The following is a 27,090-nucleotide window of genomic DNA, read 5'->3' as shown; positions in this document are numbered from 1 at the left end:
GTAATTACTTAGGACATTCAGAAGATAAATGAAATGGATAAGAGACGAGTAGCTCATAACTGAGAAACTAATGACAGCACCAAAATCACAGAGCTAGATGTGGTCTATATATTTAAGCACAAATATTACCTGGATTATTTTCAAGGCAGACTTCTGCTATTTTCGACATTTTGGTGAAAAAACAGACATTCGTCAATTTCCATATAAATTTACCGTACATTTATATTTTCACCCAAGTTTTATGTATAGTTCTTACCTCTACATTTTCTTACTTTAAGCCGAGAATATGCGAAAATAAATATATTTCCAGAGTAGCTTTGAAAAACAACCTTTTTTAATGTAATTAAAGCGACGAGTGTCACTAGTGGCGTTACTTCCCAAATATTAGAGGGGATAGAGTCGTTCCTAGAGGGGGGACCAGGCATTTGCCCCGGGCGACGTGGGTTAGGGGGCGCGAAAGCTGGGGAATTGCCCACTTTGATCCAATTTTATACTTTTATTCGGCTTTTTCTGCTTATATATGATTCGGAAAGGGGGTGTTGTATTTAATTTTGCCCCGGGCCCCACCAACTTTAGGTACGGCTCAGAGAGGGTGAACGTATTTTTCAATATTTTGATGAAAGGAGGGAGCCAATTTATAGGTTTTTTAATTTTCTATTGATAAACAAAGTATCTACATACAATGATGCTTGTGCATTACAGAGTAGGAAACTCCAACCCAGATCCCCGGACCCTCGCCCGTCTTTAGACGGCCTTGCTTCAAACTAAGGTTGCAAACGCATGTTCTAAAAAATTACTTTTTGATTAAAATCCTTGTTTGGTTGGGACACGTCAGTATCTTCAAGATATTCCACTTTTAAACTGAGGTTGGCAGCTAAACTTTTCCAAAAATACAGACTGTCACTAATATATTTGAGTCGCCAAACGCTAACTTAAAATTTATAGGACCACAAATTTTCTTCTCCAATTTACGTAAAGTTCGACTTAGGCATAGTTCGAGTTTATAGAGATCCTTCTAAATGAAACTGGACTTAAAAAGTTAACGTGCTATAGGGACAAACGAAATAAAAGTTCGAGTTACAGAGGCGAAAAAGGGCTAAATTTACTACCTACAACCAACAAAAACTTGGATTAATTTTATTATTGTATTAATATGAAAAAAAGTTAATTACTGCATTAATAAAAAATACTCACTGCAAAATGGAAAAATGTACACAGCACATTAAACAGCATTCCCTATACACTAACCTCACTGTGTAAAAAGTCCGTAGCCTTCCCTGCTTAATACTATTGGAAACACGTGTGTCGATCATCTTTTCGATTGAAACTGCCGATGAAAAAAAAAATTATCAGGTACATTGCTTTTTTTCTAGAACACAGGTAAAGCAGGAACTAGGGTTTTGATTTCTTCGGGGCCACTAGCTCCTCTTCCTTGTTATAGTCGTCAGCAGGAGCATCCTCATTAATGGTTAGGGATTTTACAATTTCTTCATCAGTTAAGTTGCCGATTACTACTACCTCCTCGTTGACATGTGTACATTCTTCAAATGTTGGTATCTTGTCTGATTGCAGATGCAATGTCACCCCATTCCACTCAGCCTCGATATTTTTGTTTGGTCCCACTTATAGTTGTACTTTCACTTGTAGTCCATTTTCTGTTTCAGCTTGATTTTTTGATAGTTCGTATCAACATAACTTAAAGCAGTTAGCTGTTGTTTTACTCATTATGCTGCCTCAACATTTCTTGACACTGGCCTCTAAGAACACCTTTCTGTCTTTAATGTCAGAAATATATTTTCTAACCACTTCAGTTCTGTGAGTACCTTCGAGTTTTTTATTATTCCTACATCTAGTGACTGCAATTTATATGTTGTATTGACTGCCGAAAATTTTATACTAACCCATTTTAGAGGATGAATAGGAATGTGTGCAGTACAATTGTCCACAAATAGCAGAATTTTGAGTTTCTTTTTACCCACAGTTTTATCAATTAATCAACCATGAGGAAAATAGCTCATTATACATCCACGCCCTTTTATTTGACTTTACTCTTTAAAGCATCTAGGAATCTTTTTTTTTCTTTACCAATAATGAACGGTTTTAACTTGGTTGACCCCTTCTTTTGCATCTCTTCATGCACAATCTTAATTATCTACAACAACTATCATCAACTTTGTTCTTGTCTCTTAGCACTCGTTTTAACTCGAACACTGTACATACAATCACACCACTATCGATGCAAACAATATGCACTCTTCAATAATGTACAATACGATATAATACTCAATGCTGTGACAACGCTAACAGATGCTTTAGCTTATGTGCTTTTATCAACTCATTGCAACCTGTACACACCGAAGTTTCGACTTATAGATGTCCGCTGAAAAAACTTTGAGATACGGAGGTATACTTTGACCTATGGAAACTAAATTAAAATGACAATTAGAGTAAAGATAAATTTGATATATCTACTGAATTTTGAGTTATGAAGGTAGTTTTTTGGGAAACTTTGACTTACGGAGTTAAATTACAGCTACAGAATTCTTTTGAGTTATGCAGGTTTTTTTTCTTTGACTTAGACAGGTTTTTTAAAAGGGATTAAAAATAATTCGAATTATCGAGGATTTCCATTTACCTGGAGTTGACTGAATATAAAAAATAAACAAATAACAAGAGCTAAGAGTTCATATGGCACTTGTGACGAGGCGAGAAGAGCTAAGAGCCAAGAGATCATATAGTATGAGCTCTAACAAAATTCTATGAATCAATAGATTGATTTAAAAAGGAAAATAAGAGGCTTAATGCCGGTCAAGATTTAAAATAAGAGCTCTGAGTCACAAAGTCCCTCTAAATATCAAAATTCATTAAGATCCGATCACCCACTCGTAAGTTATAAATACCTAATTTTTTCTAATTTTTCCTCTCCCTTTTGCCCCCCAGATGGTCGAATCTGGGAAAACGACTTTATCAAGTCAAATTGTGCAGCTCCCTGACACGCCTACCAATTTTCATCGCCCTAGCACGTCCAGAAGCACCGAACTCGCCAAATCACTGAACCCCTCCCCCCAACTCCCCCAAAGAGAGCGAATCCAGTACGATTCTGTCAATCACGTATCAAGGATATTTGTTTATTCTATCCACCAAGCTTCATCCCGATTCCTACACTCCAAATGTTTTTCCAAGATTTCCCCCTCCAAATCCCCACCATGTCAAAAGATATGGTCGGGATTTGAAATAAGAGCTCTGAGACATGAATTCCTTCTAAAAATCAAATTTCATTACGATCCGATCATCTATTCGTAAGATATAAATACTCCAATTTTCATGTTTTCCAAGAATTCCGGTTCCCCCCTCCAACTCCCCCGAATGTCACAGGATCTGGTCGGAATTTGAAATTAGAACTTTAAAGCACAAGATCCTTCTAAATATCAAATTTCATTAAGATCTGGTCACCCTTTGGTAAGTTACAAATACCTCAGTTTTCAATATTACCCCCCCCCCCCCCCAATTCCACCAAAGAGAGCAGATCCGGTCCAGTTGTGTCAGTCACGTATCTTAGACAGGTTTCTATTCTTCCCATCCAGTTTCATCCTGATCTCACCGCTTTAAGTATTTTCTAAGATTTCCGGTCCCCCCAACTGCCCCCCCAATTACGCTTGATCCGGTTGAGATTTAAAATAAGATATCGGAGTTACGAGGTCCTTCTAAATATGAAATTTCATGGAGATCCAATCACCCGTTTGTAAGTTAAAAATACGTCATTTTTTCTTATTTTTCAGAATTAACTCCCCCCCCCCCCGCAATTGAGCGGATCCGTTCCAATTATGTAAATCACGTATGCAAGACTTCTGCTTATTTTTCCAACCAAGTTTCATCCCAATCCCTCCAATCTAAGCGTTTCCTATCATTTTAGGTTTCCCCACCCCAAACTTCCCCCAATGTCACCAGATCCGGTCAGGATTTAAAATAAGAGCTTGGAGACACGATATCCTTCTAAAAATCAAATTTCATGGAGATCCAATCACCCGTTCGTAAGTTAAAAATACCTCATTTTTTCTAATTTTTCAGAATTAACCCCCCCCCCCCAACTACCCCAAAGAGAGCGGATCCGTTCTGGTTATGTCAATCATGTATCTAGGAGTCGTGTTTTTTTTTCCACCAAGTTTCATCCCGATCCCTCCACTCTAAGTGTTTTCCAATTTTTAGGTTTCTCCCTCCCAACTCCCCCCCCCCCAATGTCACCAGATCCGTTCGGGTTTAAAATAAGAGCTCTGAGCCACGATATCAGAAATACCCCCCCCCCCCCAACTACCCAAAAGAGAGCGGATCCGTTCCGTTTATGTCAATCATCTATCTAGGACTTGTGTTTATTTTTCCCACCATGTTTCATCCCGATCCCTCCACTCTAAGTGTTTTCCAAGTTTTTGGTTTCCCCCTCCCAACTCCCCGCCTCCATCACCAGATCCGGTCGGGATTTAAAATAAGAGCTCTAAGACACGATATCCTTCTAAACATCAAATTTCATTGAGATCCGATCACCCGTTCGTAAGTTGAAAATACCTCTTTTTTCTAATTTTTAAGAATTACTCCCCCCCCCCCCCCAACTACCCCAAAGAGAGCAAATCAGTTCCGATTATGTCAATCATGTATCTGGGACTTGCGCTTATTTTTCCCATCAAGTTTCATCCCGATCCCTCCACTCTAAGTGTTTTCCAAGATTTTAGGTTTCCCCTCTCCAACTCCCCCCAATGTCATCAGACCCAGTCGGGATTTAAAATAAGAGCTCTGAGACACAATATCATTCCAAACATCAAATTTCTTTAAGATCCAATCACCCACTCATAAGTTAAAAATACTTCATTTTTTCTATTTTTTCCGAATTAACCGGCCCCCACTCCCCCCCCCCAGATGGTCAAATCGGGAAAACGACTATTTCTAATTTAATCTGGTCCGGTCCCTGATATGCTTGCCAAATTTCATCGTCCTAGCTTACCTGGAAGTGCCTAAAGTAGCAAAACCGGGACTTTAGGTTTTCCCCCTCCAACTCCCCCCAATGTCATCAGATCCGGTCGGGATTTAAAATAAGAGCTCTGAGACGCAATATCATTCCAAACATCAAATTTCATTAAGATCCAATCACCCACTGATAAGTTAAAAATACTTCATTTTTTCTATTTTTTGCGAATTAACCGGGCCCCCACTCCCCCCCCCCCCAGATGGTCAAATCGGGAAAATGACTATTTCTAATTTAATCTGGTCCGGTCCCTGATACGCTTGCCAAATTTCATCGTCCTAGCTTACCTGGAAGTGCCTAAAGTAGCAAAACCGGGACCGACAGACAGACCGACAGAATTGGCGACTGCTATATGTCACTTGGTTAATACCAAGTGCCATAAAAACACTCAAAACAGCAAATCGACGTTAATACCGCAAAGCATCCCGCAGTTCGTTTCCCACCAATCCCTTATTTAACCAAACTTTTTCTGCACAACAATGTGCAGTTGTTTATGTTATATTGGCTGCTAATTGCTCTATGACGATTCCAGGGAGGTAGATATAGGAGAGATTAGGGCCAAAATAGAAAGTACTAGAGCATATGGTACAACTATCAACGAAAACAGCTAGACTTGAACTTGTCGACTGCATAAAGCTTTCGAAAACATATACATATTATTATATGCAAACAAGAATGAACCATATTTAGTGATTTGTGTATTTCAGTTTTCCTTATCTTAAAATACTCTTAAATCAAGCCATGAATAGCGTTAACTTAAGCCAAATAAGAAATGACATCCTCAAATGGTGGATGGCAAAGCAGGTTTTCTTGACGGAAAACTATGTTAATTTCCAATAAAATCTCAGTAATCTTCAGAGCTTGTGGCTAGAGTCATGGACAAACAATATTCAAAATGGGACTTATTTACAATTAATTAAATATAAATGAACTAAAGTTAGTTATAAATTTATACTTCCATGTCTAACTGTTCAAGCGTGGCTAAAAGTAGTTGGAATTGTCCAGCAGCCCTTATAAAGCTATCTTTCCATTTAGTTATTAGAATAAAGACCCAGACTCATTCAGCTTTCTTCGCTTAGGAGATACTACTCAAGTTACAAGTTTGCCGAGCTCAAAGCCTCGTTAGGGAGTGAGTCGAGGGGGAGGAGCTTGAAAAAAGGAGGAAAGAGGATGGAGGGATCAAAATTAGAAAATATTGTACTTTTAGTACTGTTTTCATGTTTTCCTTCTGGAAGGGATACCTTCTAACCTCCTTCTGGAAGGATTTACTCCTCCCCCTTGTGAGTAGGTATGGTTCAAACCAAACAAGGGAAAGCTGATAGCTCATCTTATTTGACCTGAGATCCTTGAGGGATCCAAGCATATTTTTTGGAGGCAAAGTTCTTTTTCATTCCGTAGATCAAAAACGAGTCTCATATTAAGGAAACGTTAAAAAAATGCAAAAAAGAAAAAACTAAAATTACCGAAAGCACTTCGAAGATCAACAGTGACTATTGTCCAATTATGATTCCCAGAATTTGAGCCAAATATCAAAAAATTGGTCGAATTTTCACCTGGCTCAGTTATCAAACCATACACTCTCATCGGACTCTCAGAGAATTTGACGCTTTTCCAAGAAATTCCTTCATCAAGTGAATAAATCATCTCATTTGTTAGCCCATTTGATTTATAATACTTCACAGCAACCAAAACGCCACCGTAATCCCCCATTGCGTAAAAATAGTTTCCTTTCAAAATCTAAAAAGGAATATAATATTAAATCGGATAATACAGAATCATAGAATGTGGGAAACTGACATCAGAGAAAACTTGAGTGTTTTAACATGGGTTTAATAAAACTGCTAAAAAAAATAAATACAAACACGTTCGGTAGTTTTAATAAAACTATAATAATAAAGTAGTTATATATCTAGATAATTTCGAAGACCACACTGCCTTTCCATTACGAAAATATAACAGTTCAAAATGGGGATGAAACCTTTCAATCGGCAGAGAAACAAATATAAACTTTTTAAACTGTTATAGTTTTAGTTATATATCTATATATTTAACAATAAATGAAATGTAATAATATAATAATAAAAATTGACTGATTAATTTTATTATTTTGAACAATTCATAAAAATAATTAATCAGTTCATTTACTAGCTTCTCGGCATTCCTAGCATAATAAGAATGATAATCATAATTAGTGGAACATCTATCCACAAAACATGCTGATGGAATATTATTCAAACATTGTTATACCAGTGTTATGTCACTGGTGATCCCGTAAGTGACCAAAAATTAAAAATACTGTATTTAATTCTTTGTAATAATGAAAATATACTATAATAAGAAAATAATAAAACTATGAGAGAAATATAACTACTTTCACCACCATTGACAATTCAACAAAACCTAATAGAACATGGATTTTTTTTATAAGCTTAACCTTTAATTCACGATATAAAAAATATCATTTAGTTGGTTCTAGTGGAGCATAAAAATAAAAAAAACAATTCGCACAGAAACATTAGAAGGCACTCAAACAAAAAATGGTGGAAAGTGTCTTATCATTAGGTTCACTATAACCATTGAATTTATACGAATTCCGGACAGCTACGAATATAGATCTATCAGGCCAACCTTTTCCGAGTCAACGACGCCAAGGTAGATACATTATAAACTTAGAATAGTTAGAATAGACCGTTTTTGTTTTGTTGGTATTTACTCAATGAAAACAAAATTCAATCACAAATCGAATAATTTGGATTTCACTTAAAAATTACATTTTATTTCGATTAAACGTAAAATTGTCTAAGAGTAGGTCAACCCCTTTTTCAAAAATATTTTAGGGACAATAAAACAGTTAGGGCTAGGTTAGTAATAAAAAAAGACTATGTTTCTGAAAATACGCACTTTCTTTGTGGTTAAGTTTTGTTGTTAACGCACTTTGTGGTTAAGCTGTGTCATACTAATGGCTCTAGTTTTTTCATTTTACTTTTTTTTTATTTATGAAATTTCCCGGACTCTTAATGCTAACCTAACATGAGTTTATTTTATACCCTTAGTTTATTCAAGGGTCTCTCACCCTGCTATACTACCAACTCGAATGTATTTTGTCATTTCCTTGTGCTCACTATAGCTAGCAGCCATGATCACCAGCCCTCCCAACGTCACTCCAAATCATGTTTCACAGGTTTTCTTTTGCAGAGCCTTTTCCTCTTTTTATACTCCACAGCAACTTTCATAGCTTCAAGATTATTTGCCCTAATTTTTGGGTTTCGAGCATGATAGCTTGGATGTTCATTGGCTACCACAAAATAGATGGACAGCCAGTTGCTTTCATAAATACAGACTAGCTAAAGAACAGGCAATAAGGCTAGTTCCACCAGTTTTTTTTCACCTTTCTCCGTTCGGTATGGATGGCATCTTGATTAATCAGCAGCACACAAAAAAAAACCTTGCTTACAACATAGCTTGAAGGTGTGGTCATCACACAACGTCGTCCAAGTTGAGTTCTCTGTATATCTGTTAAATAACTCGGCAGTGGAATTCATATAGTCTACAAAAATACACACCATGTGTTTACCATTATTTATAAATCCAGCAAATACCTGGCTATTTTCAACATTCTCCAGCGGACTTTTTCACTCGCACACTTCCTCTGCTTTTGTTAGTTTATATTTTCTAAATTTTACGGCCTAGGTCAATTTTCATGGTTCCATCCCATCTACATACTTTTTCACGACTACACCTTGGTTATTTCAGCTTATTTTTCAGTCCCAAAGATTGAGTCTACATACTGAACCACGAACAGCTGGTCTTATAGCACCAAACCAATATTGTGACTAATGTAACACCTCAAATGTAATCAATAAGTCGAACAAACCGATGGCAATTGAAAATACCTATAATTTTGCAAGAATGCGGACTCTATTAGGTTATATAACTAAACCCTTGAGCCACAACAAAAATAAACTTCCGACCAATTCAGCAACAATTTATTTCAACCGTTTATACCCTTGAAGTGCAAAACAAAGTTAAGTTTATCGAATCCCAGAGAACCAGCTTCCTTCTGAAAAATTTTGTAGTTAAAAACCTTGATACGTTTGTTACTGGTTTAGTATTTTCAACAAAAAGAAGATTCTTAAAAGGCAGAGTTACAAAAATTGCGCTTATTTGTCCGTCGAGATTTGTTGCTTAACATTATTTAGCCAGGTTTAAAAACGCGGGGCTATATTCCTCTCTAGGGATACGGAATAATGGGATTGGACAGGAAAATAAGCCAAAAAATACCCAAAAGGAATCAGAAGTAAACTTTTTACAAAAGAAGTGTAAGGTATACTTCTTTTTAACATAATTTAGTGTCAGTCTAGGGCAATGAACAAAAATGAATTTACCTGACGCCAAGAAAATCCACCGTTACTGCTAATAAAAAGTCCAGGGTGACCTTTGAAAGATTTGCCAAGGACTCCCGTGGCCATTAGGATTCCAATAGCTGAGCTACTTGACACAATAGGAACAGTTCGAATGGATGGATACAGCATTGTCAGTCGCTGCGATAAATGGAGAGAGCAACCATCATTCTGAAATTAACATTAATTAATCATGGCAAATGGATTAGTTTTTTTAAACGGGACCTCGATGTTTCTGCTGTAGTGGCTTTGCTAGATTCGGTGTTATAAACAAACTGTTTTATTCTAAGTGAGTGTATTGTTGTCTTATTACTTACAAATTTTGAGTTGCAATTAAGATTGTGTTGGAACATGATTTGTAGAGGGCCGCAAGAATTGTGCAGCACAGAGCACAATGGCACAGCGTTATAAAAATAACAGGATAGTTTTTTATACATTAGCGAGGTAGAAAAATAGCTTTCAATACGCCCTGTGGTGGCGTAGTGGGATTCAACTCAGCTTGGTAATACGGCACCCGGAGTTTTAACTCAGAAGGAGGAACCCAACGCAGGTCCCGATATTTGGTTCCAGTCGTAAGATTATAGAATAGAATAGAATATATTTATTCACTACAATAGCCGGAGCTGGCATTAGCATGTCATGACAAAATAATTTATACCTTCAAAAACACTCACAGGAAAATTTAAACAAACAATATATTAATCAAACATTAAATATTAGTCGCGTCAATATTATTAAAATGACGGGTAAAATATGGAACAAATGATTTGCGATATCTCTCAGTACTATATGCTGAGCAAGTCAGTAACTGTGGACAATTGTTTTTTATTTGTCGAAGTCTAGTAACTGGTTCTCCAGTTGGGGGGCTCGCAAAGTTGGGTAGTAGACGACAATGAGCTGGAGAATTTAAACAATTTAGTCCAAATCTATATGTTAAGCCATGTCTACGACTATCAAGTGAGTCCAAATTGAGTTGTTTCAGTGCATCTTCGTAAGTTGAGTAGTTTTATCCAAGTATAATTTTTACAGCTCTTTTATGCGAAAGCGTCTCCACAATCAGCCAAACAAGATGAAGTAGAAGTTTTTCATAGAGGTTTATATAATACGCGAAACGGATAAGTCTTAAATTTTATGTTTTAACTTTGGTTTAACATGGGTTTAAAATTAATAACGCAGCAGAAGTACAAAATTCAAAACAAGATTATTTTTCATCACAATTTCCAATTCAGTGAGCTTATTTGGAACCTACTAAAAATTTTTGGAGTAAAAAATGATCCACACATAAATAATTATTGCACCATTTTGGGAAAAAGTGGCTATTTTTCTAAATAAAGCGAATATATGAGTTACTTTAAGTGAATATACATGGCAATTTAGAAGTTTCAACTATCCGACTATACCGAATCACAATCATTTCCAAAAGAAGAACATCCACTCTATTGCATTCTGTCCCAAGTTTCTCATTGACATTTCACGTCTTTTACCGTATTTTTCTTATTTCCATATTCGCGTAATTCTTGGGGTTGCATTGGGCACGTGTATAATCCATAGATAAGTGTTTTAAGTTTTCGTATTTCAGACGAAAATTATGTGAAGAATAATTGTAAGTTATACATACAATTATGTATATAGATACTGTTTTTTTTTTCTTGGTTTTAGATTTTATTTGGTTTTAGGCTAGTTTGGATTTTATCTTAGTTTCTTAACGTTGAAGACGCCTTGTTTTATACAGGCAAAATATCCACGTCGTTTTAGTTTGTCTTTTCCTGTCACTGGCCGTAGTCCCATCTGTTTTCTTCTTCTTGAGATTTCTCTTTCTCTTTGCTTTTGTCTTGTAGGTTTATTTAGTTAATGCATAAAAACTACAGGAATAGAAATTCTACCTTCAAAACTAAAAGAGTTAAAAGCTGAATATATTATTGGAGCTAGGAAGTCATTAGCCCCTCTTCGGCTATCGTTGGTCTGCCAAGGAACCATGCGCTCAAATGTACTTACAAGGCCTGAACCTCACTTCAACAATAGCACTATCCTAGATTTTCATAAATTAATCAACATAATACCATCCTTACGATAGCCAATATTCCGCTTTGGCTATAAAAACTTTCGTTTAGTTATTGTTCAGAAGTCGACATCGTGAATTTATCCACATTCTTCAGTTTTATACGTTTTTCGTCCCTTTCCCGGCTGCCCAAGTTTTATGTATTCCTATTTATAATCCACCTATTTTTTCTATGAGCCCTCCTCTCCCAAAAATATAGCTACCTTCCAAGTTTTCAAACATATTTTTGGGTTTTCCACACAACTACGCAATTTTTGGGCGTATTTTTTTCAAGTTGTGCCTCCCCCACCAAATATTTTTTATTCCAGAATGTTCCACAATTTATTTCAAAATTCCGAATTGAATTACTGCCTATGTGCAGAGAGAGAGCCGAGATGTTTAGACTGTAGTTCTTTTTCTTTCTTTCTTTAGGTGACTGACCAGAAAAAGAACGTTTTGATATTCTATCAAAGCCATCTGTTGGTTTATCCAACCAAAGCTTTAACAAACACATAAAATAAAGTGTTGAAAAATAGGACATATTGGGCACTTTAGATGTATCTGCCTATTCAAAATGTATCATAGTAAAAAAAAAAGTATGACTTTTAGTTATGTACGTCCTATCATAAAATTGATTTATTACAACATCCGTCACAACCAAAAACTTGTCTTGAAAATACCAAACAAAGTCACTGAGATTAAACAAAGTTATTCAAGCCAAAATCAGCATTTTGGACTCGTTTAATACACAGCCATGGAACGCAATTATCATTTACTTCAAAGATCTTCATTCTGGCGTTACCTGTTAAAAATGAAGAGCTAGAATTGGAAAGAAGGATTAAATTTACCTTTTGACATTTGATCGGTTGCCCTTCATCATCAACTCGGGGTGATTGAATAGGTTTCCATTCACCTCCCATATCAAAAGTGATGACAGTCACCAAATCCTCTGGTGTGACATGGGGTGTAGTAACATTTGGTCTTAGTTGTGATGCAATATATGTGCCTCGTAGGCCACGCACTTTGTGAATATCAACAAATGAATCTGTTGATGCACTTCTAAAAATATAAAACTAATATTGAATTTTGATCATAACGTGCACAATTTCAGCTATCAATTCCTCAGCTTAAAGTACATGTATTCATGTTACAGACCCGTGAGAATCATACGAAGGGTGATATATTGGTGTCAATAGGGAGGATTCGCCTCCCAAAAATTCTAAATTTTGATCTTAATTTGCAGAGTTTCAGCTTAAATTTCATCCGCTTAAAGCACGTATATTCACTTGTTGCTGACCTTTACTTGACGTTTGACAAGTACAAAATGTCCAATACCCTTTTAAGAGATGAGAAAAAAGTTGACAAAATCTTTAAGTTCAGTTTATGATCGGTAAAACTATTATGAAAACTGCAAAAATATTTATGGTTATTGAGCAATAATTTTAATGTTATAATTCAAGCATGAACAAGAGGTAAGAGCTTATATGGCACTTGTGAGGAGGTCGGAAGAGCCAAGAGCTCATACGGCATGAGCTCTAGCAAAATTCTAACAATCAATAGAGTGATTTAAAAGAAAAATCAGAGGCTTAATGCCGGTCGAGATTTACAATAAGAGCTCTGAGACACGAGGTTTTTCTAAATATCAAAATTCATTAAGATCCGATCACCCACTCGTAAGTTAAAAATACCTCTTTTTTTTATTTTTCCTCTTCCTTCAGCCCCACAGATGGTCCAATCGGGGTTTTCCAATGTTTTCCAAGATTTCCGGTTTTTCCCTCCAAGTCTCCCCAATGCCAACAGGTCTGGTCAGGGTATAAAATAAGAGCTCTGAGACATTAGTTCCTTCTAAATATCAAATTTCATTAAGATCCGGTCACCCGTTCTTAAGTTCAAATACCTCAGTTTTTCCTTTTTTTTCGAATTAACCCCACCCCAACTACCCCAAAGAGAGTGGATTCATTCCGGTTATGTTAATCACGTATCTAAGACTTGTGTTTATTTTTGACACCAAGTTTCATCCCGATCTCTCCTCTCAAAGCGTTTTCCAAGATTTCCTGTTTCCCCCTCCAACTCCCCCAAAATCACCGGATACGGTTGGGATCTAAAACGAGAGCTCTGAGACACGATACACTTCTAAATATCAACTTTCATTAAGATCCGATCACCCATTCGTAAGTTAAAAATATCTAATTTTTTTCAATTTTTCCTCTCCCTCCAGCCCCCTAGATGGTCGAATCGTGGAAAAGATTGTTATCAAGTCAATTTGTGTAGCACATAGGATTTAAAATAAGAGCTCTGAGACACGATATCCTTCTAAATATCAAATTTCATAAGATCACCTGTTTGTAAGTTAAAATCACTTTATCGATTTTTTCTGATTTAAAAGTCCAGCCACTCCCCCCCAGATGGTCGAATCGGGGAAAAGACAATTTCTAATTTAATCTGGTCTGGTTCCTGATACGCCTGCCAAATTTCATCGTTTTAGCTCACCTGGAAGTGCCTAAACTAGCAAAACCGGGGCAGACAGACCGACAGAATTTGCGATCGCTATATGTTACTTGGCAGATACCAAGTGCCATAAAAATGAGGATGTTTTTTTCTTATAAACAGAATATATAGACCTACAGAGAAACTTCAAAGTATTTACTATTGTGTAATACTTTATTTATGAATAAAATTGACCTTATTATTTTATATTTAGATTTTTCAAATTTAGAAGTTATTTAGAAGAATTTTTTAAGTCTCACAAGAAGAGAAATACTGGAATTAGGTACTGGCAAATCCCTTAAAGCACTCTAATTTTGGCCGTTAGGTACTTCTTTAAAGTTTCATCTAGCACAAAAATTTTCAAACTTCATGAATAGTCAGTGTCAGGGGGGTAAACATTAGAAGCTCGAAAAAACCTTTTCAGGCTAGGAAAGTCCGCAAGAAGTCTCAGAGTTAGCCTTACTCCTCCCCAAATCATTTTTTCGAATTTGTGGGCATTTCTTACTCGAAATAACTATTTTGTTACTATTGGACCCCCCCCCCCCAAAAAAAAAGTCCTAGTTGCGACTGTAGATTTATTCGTAAAATTTTAATCCTTTCTATATTTTATCTAAAAAAAATTTCTACACTTACAGAAAGATATAAAAACTCCACAAAAAAGAAAAAACAGTTACAGATATCGTGAAACTTACTTAATCCACGTGCTCTGTGTGGTACTCTCAGGATAGAAATAATAGATGTTTTCCAGTGAGAGAGCAAATCTTGCCTGTTCAACATCTTCGAATGGAGCAGTATATAAATTCGTAGAGACCTGGTCATGATTGACGCATACCATCAATTGCCCTTCGACGACATCAACTACGTGGTAATCTCTTTTTCGAAGCTCGGTAGGAAATAATGCTTTTTTAAATGATCTTGTATCTTTCTTTGCAATAAGAAGATCTAAGTCGTTCTAGAGTGAGATAGGAAAAGTTCATTACAAAGCACTAACACAGAATACGTAAAGCTAAAACGAACTTAAAAAAAGAATTAAGAACAAAACAAGGCAGATTTTATTCTGTTGACTGTATTTACGTGGTTTAAATTTAAGACAGCTTCCACGGCAACGGGTCAATGGCCATTTTATGTTTTAGAACACACGAACACCAACGGCGATCCTAGGCAAAAAAAAACAGCAACAGAAAACTAGATCAAAAGTTGAATTTTTAACGAACTATTGTTAAATCTGAGGTGTCAAAACGTTAAGAAGTTAATCAAGAATTTCGTTTCAATATCTGAACAATACAAAATTTCTCACGACAAAGTTTCTGTTTCTGGTAAGAGCAATCGACTACAGCTCTAGCTTTGACTGCGCAATTCATTGAAGCTATTATGCATTTAATTTGTTGCTAGGAGACAATAAAAATATTATTCTTCATATCTGAAAATAATTGCTCAGTGATGAGAATAAATTCTTATATAGCTTAAATTTTTTCTCTCTCAGTTTCATTTGTTTTCAATTAATGTTTAAATAATAAGTGCACCCCCCCCCCCTCCGTGACAGGTTATGGAGCAAAAGTGGGAATCAGTGCCATGTACTTGTTCCTATGATTTTTTTTTTCTTTTTATGAATTTATCTAGCCTTATCTATCTTATCTAATACAGTGGATAAATAAAATGATTAAATGTAAACTATAATATCGTATATAATATTATATGTACATGCACAACAGAGTAAAACGGTTGCTTACATTCGGGTACTTCTCAAGTATATTAATCCATTTATACTTAATCCATATAATTAAATTCTATGCTTTTTGCCTTTAAACGTTATTCAGCATTTCTATTTTCTATGGCTAACAACTAACAGTTTAATAATAAATTAAAAAATAGCCCGTTAAAATTCGCGCTAACCATTCACTTAGTCTTCCAGGGAAAGAGAAAAATTTCCTTCCAAAAAGTCTAAAATAATGTTTCCACACAGATTTCCAATAGATTGTAATCAACAACCAAAAGCAATCCTTCGCTACCATTCTTTGAGAGAAATAAGATATAACTTCAGAAATATAAACTTGGTTCGTTTTAATTTAGGACATCATGCTTTGATCCCAACCAAAAAGTCAGAAACAGAGCGTATGCATAGCTGACTAAAAGGGGTTGGAGACAAATCGTGTGCACTGTTCACTAAAGAAATTATAGACAGAGTGCACACACTGTTTACAGAAAGAAGGAAGAAGTCGAAAAACAAAAAGTTATGTGTAATGAGGAATTATCTGAAGACAGCAATCAGACAAAAATATAAGCAAATATTTCAACTACATGGAAGATAGCCTTCTTCTGTGAAAAAGAGAGCATAAGCTAAAACAATCTAACCATCTTTAAACAAATTCTATAAAAATCCAAATGAACTAAAAGCCAACATTACCTGAGCCTTAGCTACATCACTCAATAAAAGTCTAGTTTTGAGTCTTACAATATACGTCACATCGAAGTCTCCCATAGATCATAAAATCTCTGAGGGTTAACAAGCTGTCAGGGATTTGTTTGGACCTTTTTCTGTATTAAATTATAACAAAAGTTTTTTTCAATTAAAGGAGCAACATTAAAACTTTAAACGAACAGAAATTATTACGCATATGAGGTGATTTTCCCCATCGTCAATACCTCGCTTTTTACGCTAAAGTTCGAAATTTTTTCATATTCATTAAGAGTGACCCCTTCATTACAAAGGCCTTTTAATTAGAATAAATATCTTTTTTTAGAGTACTAAAAAAAAACTTTAGCGTAAAGAACAAGATATTGACAATGGGACGGACCCCTTCATATACGTAATAATTTCTGTTCGTTTCAAGCTTTAATGTTGCTCCTTACTTTCAGTTAAAAAAATTGTTTTTTTTTATATTTAATTTCTGATCGTTTTCTAAATAATGCTGGGAGATCCGGTGCCTCCCTCATGGAAAATTCTTTTTCTCCGTGAAAAATTCCTCCTTGGAAAGACCCACCCACGTAGCCAACTCCCCCACCCCTACCCCCACCATAAAAATACCCCTGAAAACGGCTGTATACTTCCCAATAACCAATACTATATGTAAACAATGGGCAAAGCTCATAACTTGCAGCCCATCCCCCGGGGACTGGGTGGGATTAAGTCATCCTCAAAGACATCGTTATTAGGTTTTTCGATTATACTGAACCAAATGGCTATTTCAGAATTTTTATTGGGTGACTTTGAAAAAATTAGCGTGGATGGGGGCCTAGTTGTTCTCCAATTTTTTGGTCCCTTAAAAAGAGCACTAGAACTTATAATTTCCGTTCGAATGAGCCCTCTCTGGATATTATAGGACCACTGGTTCAATACGATCAACCCTGGGGGGGGGAACAACAACAAAAAACAAATAAACACGCATCCGTGATGTTTCTTCCGGCAAAAAATACAAAATTCTACATTCTTGCACATATGACATTGAAACCTACACAGTAGGGTTCTCTGATACGCTGAATCTGATGGTGTGATTTACATGAAGATTCTATGACTTTTAAGTGTTGTTTCCCTCTTTTTTGGACTACTGAGCCGGGTCACTCCTTACTTACAGTTCGCTACCCCGAACTGTTTGATTTAATTTTACATTTCTTTTAATAAATGAACTGTTAATAGATAAATCAGCCAAGGCTCTGTTTTTTATTCTCCGTCTTAGTTTTCAGTTTGAAATTATGTAATCTCCTTATGAATGGATACTACTTCTTCCTGCAGTTTTTCACTCTTCCTAAAGTGAGGGGGGTTGTTCTCTGTTTGTAATTTACTGCTCTTTTGTATAGAATGTTTTTGGTCTATTGGTTAATTTGCTCCTCCAGCTAATTTGTTGTTATAATTTTATTTTATATTAATCTTTTGAAAAGTCCAAAACTAATCTTTTAGGCATGTGCAATTGCTTAATTTTGCAATTATTAATCTTTATTAAAGTAAAACTGAACTATAGTACATTGCGCGTTAATCTTTTCTGTAAACCTTATAGTCTCTCTATATTTGCATTTCGACAGAATGAAAAATGTGACTCCAGTATACTAAACATTTATATTGGTATAGCCTTTCTAAGAGGTTAAATACAACTTGATGTTGTATAAACACTACTTAATATTATTATAAAACGCTTTCATAGTTATTTTTTTTAGAAAAATCAAAAAAAAATTCCTAAAAAAAAACAGTATGGAGTGAAATCACGAAATGATTAGAAATAGTTCCCCATATGAAGGGGGCTGCTCTCTTCTGAACCCCCGCTCTTAACACTAAAGTTTTATAGTGTAATATTTTGTTTAAGCAGTTGTTCTTACAAAATTGAGACAAAAAGTCAAACTTCAGGGTAAAGGCGGTAGGATTAGGAGGAGGGCAGCTACTAAACCATGAAAAGCATTATAGTGGTTTAAATAGGCTTCTTACTTCATACCAACGGTCCTTGTGTTTGAGCAGGGGTTTCAGAATAGAATAGAATTTTATTTTAAATATTTCTATCACAGCATGGTTGCCGAATTTCACGCTTACATATATATATATATATATATATATATATATATATATATATATATATATATATATATATATATATATATATATATATATATATATATATATATATATATATATATATATATATATATATATATATATATATATATATATATATATATATATATATATATATATATATATATATATATATATATATATATATATATATATATATATATATATATATATATATATAATCGAAAGAACTTGATGTTCAAGTTAAACATAAAAGAGTCAACACTTAATTACAAAGTCAAAAAGAAAAACTAAATACATACCAATAAAATTAATTACTAATTTTCCTGGCTATTATATAACCCAACAAAACTCGGAACAAAACTCTTCCTATATTTTTCATGTATAGCGGGGATGGGAGTCAGTTTGGTTTTTTTTTGGGGGGAATTTTATATGGGATGTCTGTCGCGAGCGGGAAGGTAGGGTTCGGGATGACGGAACGTAATCAGGGAACAGGCGGGGTCTTGGTACCGAAACGAAGGCATAGAAGGTTTCTTCTCTCGGCCAACGTGGAGAGCTTGAACTAACCAAGTAGATAATGATATGGAACCTTCCCTTCATCATTTACAATTCTAAGTGCTCGTTTTTGGACATTTTCAATAAAAGAAAAGGACAAAAAGGACATTTCAAAAAGGGAGCAACGCCCCTCATGCACAGAATAATTTCTCCTCGTTTAAGTTTTAATATTGCTCCTTACTTGTTTTTAACATACTTTTTTTTAAACTTTGCTTTTAATTTAACTGTGTCGTTTTCAAATTATACCCAGACATCAGGAAGTCCAAACCCCCTTAGTCACTCCTACATTACCCATATACTGAACTACTTGGCACACAAACAGTAACGTTTGGCACCTCATCACAAAGCTTTATGTCATAAACAATCACTACTTAGCCACTCAGAAAATGCCAAGCAGCAATACCTAATTCCTTTTTCTTTTCCCAAGTCCTACTCACACATTGGGTTAGCTATAAATTAATTTTTAGCAATCATCATTTTGAACCAATCAGAAAACATGGAGCAATTTATGATAGGTCAATAATTATTTCTACCTATACATTGATGTTTATCTAAGCGTGCACACCATTGGACTTTGATGACTACCTTTCTATCGGTACTACGCTTATTGACAATTTTCAACCTAATTTGGACCCATTCATGAAAAAGCTCTTAAAACTAAATTGGAATATAAAAGATAACAAATGAAATTTACCTTGTTTGTTCTCCTGGTGACGAACAGAATATCTTCCTTTAACTCAAAGTCTTCTACATTTGTGACAACTATCTTCGAATCATCACTTTGGAAATAGGATTCTGATGACAGAACCACATGATCACTACCTGGAGTTTCATGAGATACATACAATACAGAAGGTACCGATATTGAATCAACAAAAAACGATCGAACAAACTCCTTGACAATTGACCACTCTTCACCAAAGGTGGTGCTTACATAAAGCTGAAAAATATATATAACACAAATAAATAACAGCGGTCAAACCCTTGAAAGAGATCAGATCTTTACCCAAGGGATAGGAGGTTCCATCAGGGAGGGCTTATAGGAGAAATGGCCCCTGTTGAGAAACAACAAAACATTTACAAACCTATCGAAAGAGGAAAATCAGAAATATTCCCTTTCAAACCTCGGTAAAACAAAATTACCCACTACCCCTAGAAATTTCTTGGCAATACTCTCTGGTAGACGTGGGAGTCAAAACTTAAAAAAGTGCTTTTGTTCGGTCTAAACTCAAGATAAAGATGTGAATGTGATCTTTTATTTCACATTTTTATGTGGCAAGATAGGAATTATAAGTCTCTTTCTATTTATACTGCATGCCTAGTCCAAATATATTTTTCCAACCAAAGGGATGGTATGAAGCGGGTACCCCCCCCCCTCCATGTTTGATCTGAAGAATCTAAAGAAATTAAAAAATGCACATTTTTAGGCATCTAGAACCCCCCCCCCCCCTAATTTAGAGATATCTCTAGTTGGGCCAAAGCACTTTTTTTAGCAAAAAATAGTAGAAATAAGCATTTCTCTGCATTACGGTTCCTTTTGTTGTTAAAAAAAGGTTATCTTGGAATGTCCATTCAAACGAGTCCTCTTCCTATATTTCACAAAAATTAGGCAGTAAAAAAGAAACAATTAAACAAGGATTTTTTTTTTTTTTTTTTTTTTTTTTTTTACAAAATCTATAATATTGTGCTTCTGTGTGTAGTAGCATGTTTTATGGTGCAATTTCCATCAAGTTTGGCTCTCTTTTGGGGAGATGAATCGAGAAATGTTTTCTTAGTTTTTCATAAAATTATACAAATGTTTTTGTGCTAATAACTTTTGATGGGTATCTTTAGGCATAATTGTTTTTGTATACTTTGAGTCATCATAAAGCAAATTTTTTCAATGTGCATGATGTTAGAAAATCCCGTTTTTTAGAGTTCCAGCTATTAGCACAGGTAACTTTTTACTTAAAATATGCCACCATGAATTACTAGTTCTCCCCTTACTTGTCTTAATGACGTAATCTAATTGGTCACTAAACGTTTAAAATTATTAGTTGGCTGCTTAAAAGCAACAAATAAACATTGCAACTACAAAGTTATTTTTTTTTTTTTGAAGCACCAATTGGAATTCTTAAAGAGCAGAGTATCTCAAGACGTTTGCTTTATAATTGAGTTTTTCAATAAGATTAAATTCAATATCACAATCTCAATTATAAGGTAATGCGGTAGAATGGCGATTAGATAAGACTATCTTATAAGCACAATAACGTAAAATTACGGCAAATTTACATTAAATATTTACGTTGTCGTAAATTATCGTTGCCCCTGCCTTTTTCCGTCTTATACACTATGCATGGAGTAATCGCCATGTTCTAAAAACAAAACAAAAACATTATCGTTAATAGGTAACCATGGGAGGAGTCTTTAGATTCTGTTATCACTATATCTATCAGTGGATACCAGAAGAGATAAAATTCAAAAACTGTGGTAAGTAACATAAAAAAAAAGTTAAAAACAGTGGGAAAAAGTTTGTTTTGAGAATGCAGCAAATCCATGCCCAATCATTCTTTTTAACACTAGAGCCAACTAAACCTATTAAGTGGATAAGCGACTGGTCAGACAATTCATGAACCCATGTTCTATAGCCCAAAAATCCGACTTTCATTATTTTTAAAAACTTCTTACAAGATAACAGTGAAGATCCTTGAGGATTTTCATAGGAAAATACGTTTATTTCTAATGAAAGTCAAGTACAACACTAAAACTTAAAATGTAAAGAAATTATGCAAATTAAGAGGGGTTCATCTGCTCCTATTGCTCTCTTCCAGCTTTTGCGGTTATGTTTAAGTTATGCTTAAAATAATAGTTAAAAAGAAGCAGAGAGTTTTTCTTTGCCTTTCTCAGATATACATCAGATAACACTTACCCGGCGAAATCTGTCCACGCTGTCATAGACTAATATTGTGCTAGGTCTTTGAGGATCAAAACTGATATCTCCTGGGGAAAAATCTAACTGATGCCTGTTGACACTTCGTGCAAAGTCTTTTGTTGTGAACAGGACACGATGCTTTGCATCAACAAATACATACTAAAAAAAAGAAAGAACATGGAATCAATTGTTCTAAAAGTTGTTTATTTAAGAACTTTAACTTCCTTTCTAGTAAGCTTAAAGATAGATGCCTTTGTATTAGTGTTGAAAAATGTCAATATTTTCTCTTCAATTGTAATATTCTGAGCTGAACTAATTAGCGACAGAGTATTTCCTTTCCAGTTTCTAATACTCTTATTTATCTATGGATACCTTATTGCACTTGACATCAAAGTTGATGCTTAATGTTAAACATTCAAGATAAAATTTAAAAGGCATCTGGTTCATTAATGTGGTATCTATGTACTATATGTACTATATCTATGTATATGTGGTACTATGTGGTATCTATCGCTATAATATTTTAGGTTCTCTTTTTGAGGCAATTGTTCTTCCGCAAGTTTCCTATGCTTCCGTTTTTTTTCAAGATATTAATAGATGGGTCTAGAATAAGCCTAATCGGTCTGCTCGGGTGATCCCCTATCAGTCCAACTTTCATAAAACTGGCCGAGTATTAGAAAAACAAAAGTGCTACGACGTGAGCATTCATACCCTACTCAAGTAATTCCAGGAAAACATCAGACTGCATAACTGAATGCAGATGAAATATCCGCGCTCAATATACAGAATGAGCTGGGGAGAATACCTCTGACACAAATCTGGCACAGAAGGTAGATATGTTCAAGCAGGACGTCATTTCCATGCTGTAGTTTATCCAGACAAATGCCGTCGAGACTAGGTACCTTTCCATGTTTTAATCTGTGCACGTTATAACTACAGTCTTTAGATATGACAAAGGTATTTGGTACTTTAAAAAAAGTTTCCTTATCAAAGCCTGTGACAACTACTATCAGTACTGATATAAATATCAGTCTGACTAGCCGTGCTGCTAAACTAGTTACAAAAGTCATCTTAGGGTGCATCTGAGCAATATGCTCAGGAGCCATCCCCGAATACCAAGTGGTTAAACCAAATAAGCCAATGGTCAATCAGATTTGCAAATATCATCAGGTCATGGAAAAATATTTTAAGGCCGTGATTAAGTGAACTGATGGAACTCGAAAATCCCATGTTAAATTGAAAATTTAAATTTAAAAAGTACTCAAGTATTCATTGGCGGAAGATGCCGCTTTTAATATCAGACCATAAATTCTTGAAGATGCTACAAAATGTTTGAAAGGATTTTGCCCTATTTCCTCTAATTGCTTAGAAATCTTAGAAAATGTCTAGGTCTTTTTCACAAGTGTACTCGATAAAGGATATTGCTTTTAGAACAAAATCGGTACTATCATGAGCAGAAGACAATAACCTGTAAGATGGTTGGAACCATTTTTCGATTTATTTTCCGGTTTTCTAACAGTCCCATAGAATATTTTCGGCTACCTGAAATTTTTACAAGTCGGTTGCCAGAAAGAATCTTTTCAGATCGCCGATAATACCCCCTAGAGACCAAAATGACAAGCTGGTATAATCAGCTGCTTGTTAATAGAGTGTGAAATTTTCATAAATTATTTCAATGCAAAGAAGAAACCTAGAAATAAGAAATAGTCAGGAGCCTTCAGTAAAGTTGTGCACATAAAGCCGAAATCATGGGGAAAATTAAATCAAAGCGAGGTATATATCTTAAAAGTGTTACCACACATAGACAGCGCCTTTGTAAAAAGTATTTGGAGCTAGGTAGATGTAAATATACAAAATACCTAATAATGCGGTACGCTGAAGAACTAGACAAGTCAAGAAATTTAGGTCAAGCGACAAACCTTGAGGCGGAGCAGAACCCCGTTGCCCTACCGGATCGTGACTGGTGGTAGAAACTTGGATTGCGACGAATTGAAGGATTGCCGACGGATTTTTGATCCTGCATTTTTCGTGTGCGATCTAGAGACTTAAGTTTGGAAGCACAGGTGAGGAGGAAACAACCCGTAAAAATCATAGAACCTTAACGAAATTTACAGCACCAGATTCAGCATATCAGAGAATCCTACTGTAGTTTCAAGCTCCTATCTACAATTAAACAAAAAAAAAAGTTTTTTTAAGTGAAAGTAAGGAGCGACATTAAAACTTAAAACGATCAGAAATTACTCCGTATATGAAAGGGGCTTTTTCTCTTCAACGCCCCGCTCTTTACGCTAAAGTTTTTTACTGTTTTAAAATGTAGAGTTAAGAGAAAGAGTCAAACTTTAGCGTAAAGAGCGGGGCGTTGAGGAGGAAAAGCCCCTTTCATATACGGGGTAATTTCTGTTCGTTTTAAGTTTTAATGTCGCTCCTTACTTTCATTTTAAAAAACTTTTTTTTTGTTTAATTTCTGGACGTCTTTGAATTAATGCATGGTTTGATCTTGGCTCTCCACATATAGATAATTAAAACAAAATTTGCATATTAATTTTTTGAGGCTAAATGGCTTTTTCACAGTTTTCATCGGAAGATTTTGAGAAAAAAGGAGCGAGGGAGGAGGCCTAGTTGCCCTCCTATTTTTTGATTACTTAAAAAGGCAACTTTAACTTACAATTTTTACGAACGTTTTCGTAAATAAAAAATATACGTAACTTACGAATTAAATTACGTAGCGAACTTCAATATTCGTATGTTTTTATTGCGTATATGAGGGGGCTCACCCCTCGTTGATACCTCGCTCTTGATACTAAAGCTTAAATTTTGTCCCAATTCCTTAAGAATGACCCCTGAATCACAAAGGCCGTAGAATAAATAGTTGAAATTACTAAAAATGCTTTAGCGTAAAGAGCGAGGTATTACGAGGTAGACCCCTCATATGCGTAATAATTTCTGTTCGTTTTAAGCTTTAATACTGCTTCTCACTTTCAGTAGAAAAATCTTTTCATGTTTATTTTTTCATTGTTTTTTTTTTTTTTTAATAATGCTAGAAAATCCTGCGTCCCCTCCATTGAAAGTCTCTTCCGCCATGAGAAGTTCCTCATGGAAAGATCCTCCCCGGTAACCCTCCCCCCTCAAATATCCCCCCGAACCAAAAAAATCCCCCTGAAAACGTCTGTACACTTCTTAGTAACCATTACTGTATGCACACACAGGTCAAAGATTGTAACTTGCCGCCCCTCCCACGGGGACTGCGGGGGAGTAAGTCGTCCCCAAAGACATAGTTATTGGGTTTTTCGACTATGGTGAATAAAATGGCTATCTCGGAATTTTGATCCGGTGACTTTGGGGAAAAATGACCGTGGGAGGGGGCCTAGGTGCCCTCCAATTTTTTGGTCACTTAAAAAGGGTACTAGAACTTATCATTTCTGTTAGAATGGGCCCTTTCGCGACATTATAGGACCACTGAGTCGATACGATCACCCCTGGGAAAAAAACAAATAAAAACGCATCCGTGATTTGTCTTCTGGCAAAAAATGCGAAATTCCACATTTTTTATAGATTGGGGCTTGAAACTTCTACAACAAGGTTCTCTGATACGCTGAATCTGATGGTGTGATTTTCGTTAAGATCGTTTGACTTTTAGGGGGTGTTTCCCCCTATTTTCTAAAATGAGGCAAATATTTTCAGGCGCGTAACTGTTGATGGGTAAGACTAATCTTGATGAAGCTTATATATTTAAAATTAGCATTAAAATGCCATTCTTTTGATATAACTATTGGTATCAAAATTCAAATTTTTTTTAGAATTTTGGTTACTATTGAGCCTGGTCGCTCCTTACTACAGTTCGTTACCACGAACTGTTTAAAAATGTGGAATTTTGTATTTTCTGTCAGAAGGCAGATCACGGATGCGTGTTTATTTGTTTGTTTTTTTGTTTGTTTTTTTTCCAGAGGTTATCGTATCGACCCAGTGGTCCTAGAATGTTGCGAGAGGGTTCATTCTAACGGAAATGAAAAATTCTAGTTCCCTTTTTAAGTGACCAAAAAATCGAAGGGCGCCTAGGCCCCCGTAACACAATAATTATTTTCCCAAACTCACCGGATCAAAATTCTGAGATAGCCATTTTATTCAGCGTAGTCGAAAATCCTTACAACTATGCCTTTTGGGATGACCTACTCCCCCACAGTCCCCGTGGGAGGGGCTACAAGTTACTAACACTGACCAGTGCTTACATATAGTAATGGTTATTGGGAAGTGTACAGACGTTTTCTGGGGCGTTTTCATTTGGTTGGGGGCAGGGGTTGAGAAGAGGAGGATATGTTGGGGGAACTTTTCATGGAGGAATTTGTCATGGGGGAAGAAAATTTCCATGAAGGGAGCGCAGGATTTTCTAGCATTATTTAAAAAAACAATGAAAAAATAAATATGACAAAGTTTTTCAACTGAAAGGAACAGAATATTCCTGTTATTATTTTCTTGTAAATATTAATTCCTGTAAATATTCCATAATAATTTCTGTTAAAAGGAACAGAAATTATTACGCATATGAGGGGCTCACCTCCTCCTAATACCTTGCTCTTTACGTTAAAGTATTTTCAGAAATTTCAACTATTTATTCTACGGCTTTTGTTATTCAGGGGTCATTCTTAAGAAATTGGGACAAAATTTAAGCCTTAGCGTGAAGAGTGAGGTACTGACGAGGGGGTGAACCCCCTCATATATGTAATAAAAATAGGAGAATACAGAAGTTTCTTTACGTAAGCTAATTTGTAAGTTGCGTATATCTTTAACTAATAAAATTTATTTTTACTAATAATCTTACTAATAAAAACATTCATAAAAAATTAAAAGTTCTAGTTGCCTTTTTAAGTAACCAAAAATCGGAGGGCAACTAGACCTCCATCCCCGCTTCTTTTTTTCCTCAAAATCATTCGATCAAAACTATGAGAAAACCATTTAGCCAAAAAAAAAAAATAGGCAAATTTCGTTTTAATTATTCATCTGCGGAGAGCATAAATCAAAACATGCATTGATTCAAAAACGTTCAGAAATTAAATTAAATAACAAGAGCTAAGAGCTCATATGGCACTTGTGACGAGGTCGGAAGAGCCGAGAGCTCATATGGTACGAGTTGGAAGAGCCAAGAGCCAAGAGCTCATTTGGTACTTGTGA

At 35.4% G+C, this 27,090-nt stretch overlaps 1 protein-coding gene across 1 annotated transcript in view; it reads right to left on the bottom strand.

Annotated features, from left to right (window-relative positions):
- Positions 1-27,090, bottom strand: part of LOC136029426 (sortilin-related receptor-like) — a 127,054-nt gene that overhangs the window by 78,394 nt on the left and 21,570 nt on the right. Inside the window, exons 3-8 of the mRNA XM_065707808.1 lie at positions 21,922-22,083; positions 19,708-19,953; positions 14,632-14,891; positions 12,301-12,511; positions 9,400-9,585; positions 6,478-6,751 (exon numbers count right to left, since the gene is read on the bottom strand). Coding sequence (XP_065563880.1) covers positions 6,478-6,751; positions 9,400-9,585; positions 12,301-12,511; positions 14,632-14,891; positions 19,708-19,953; positions 21,922-22,083 — 1,339 coding nt within the window. The remainder of the gene's footprint in view (positions 1-6,477; positions 6,752-9,399; positions 9,586-12,300; positions 12,512-14,631; positions 14,892-19,707; positions 19,954-21,921; positions 22,084-27,090) is intronic.

Source organism: Artemia franciscana, chromosome 7 (assembly GCF_032884065.1).
Source record: "Artemia franciscana chromosome 7, ASM3288406v1, whole genome shotgun sequence".
Taxonomy (NCBI): domain Eukaryota; kingdom Metazoa; phylum Arthropoda; class Branchiopoda; order Anostraca; family Artemiidae; genus Artemia; species Artemia franciscana.
Note: the sequence above shows the minus strand (reverse complement) of the source record. Positions and strands in the feature narration are given on the sequence as shown.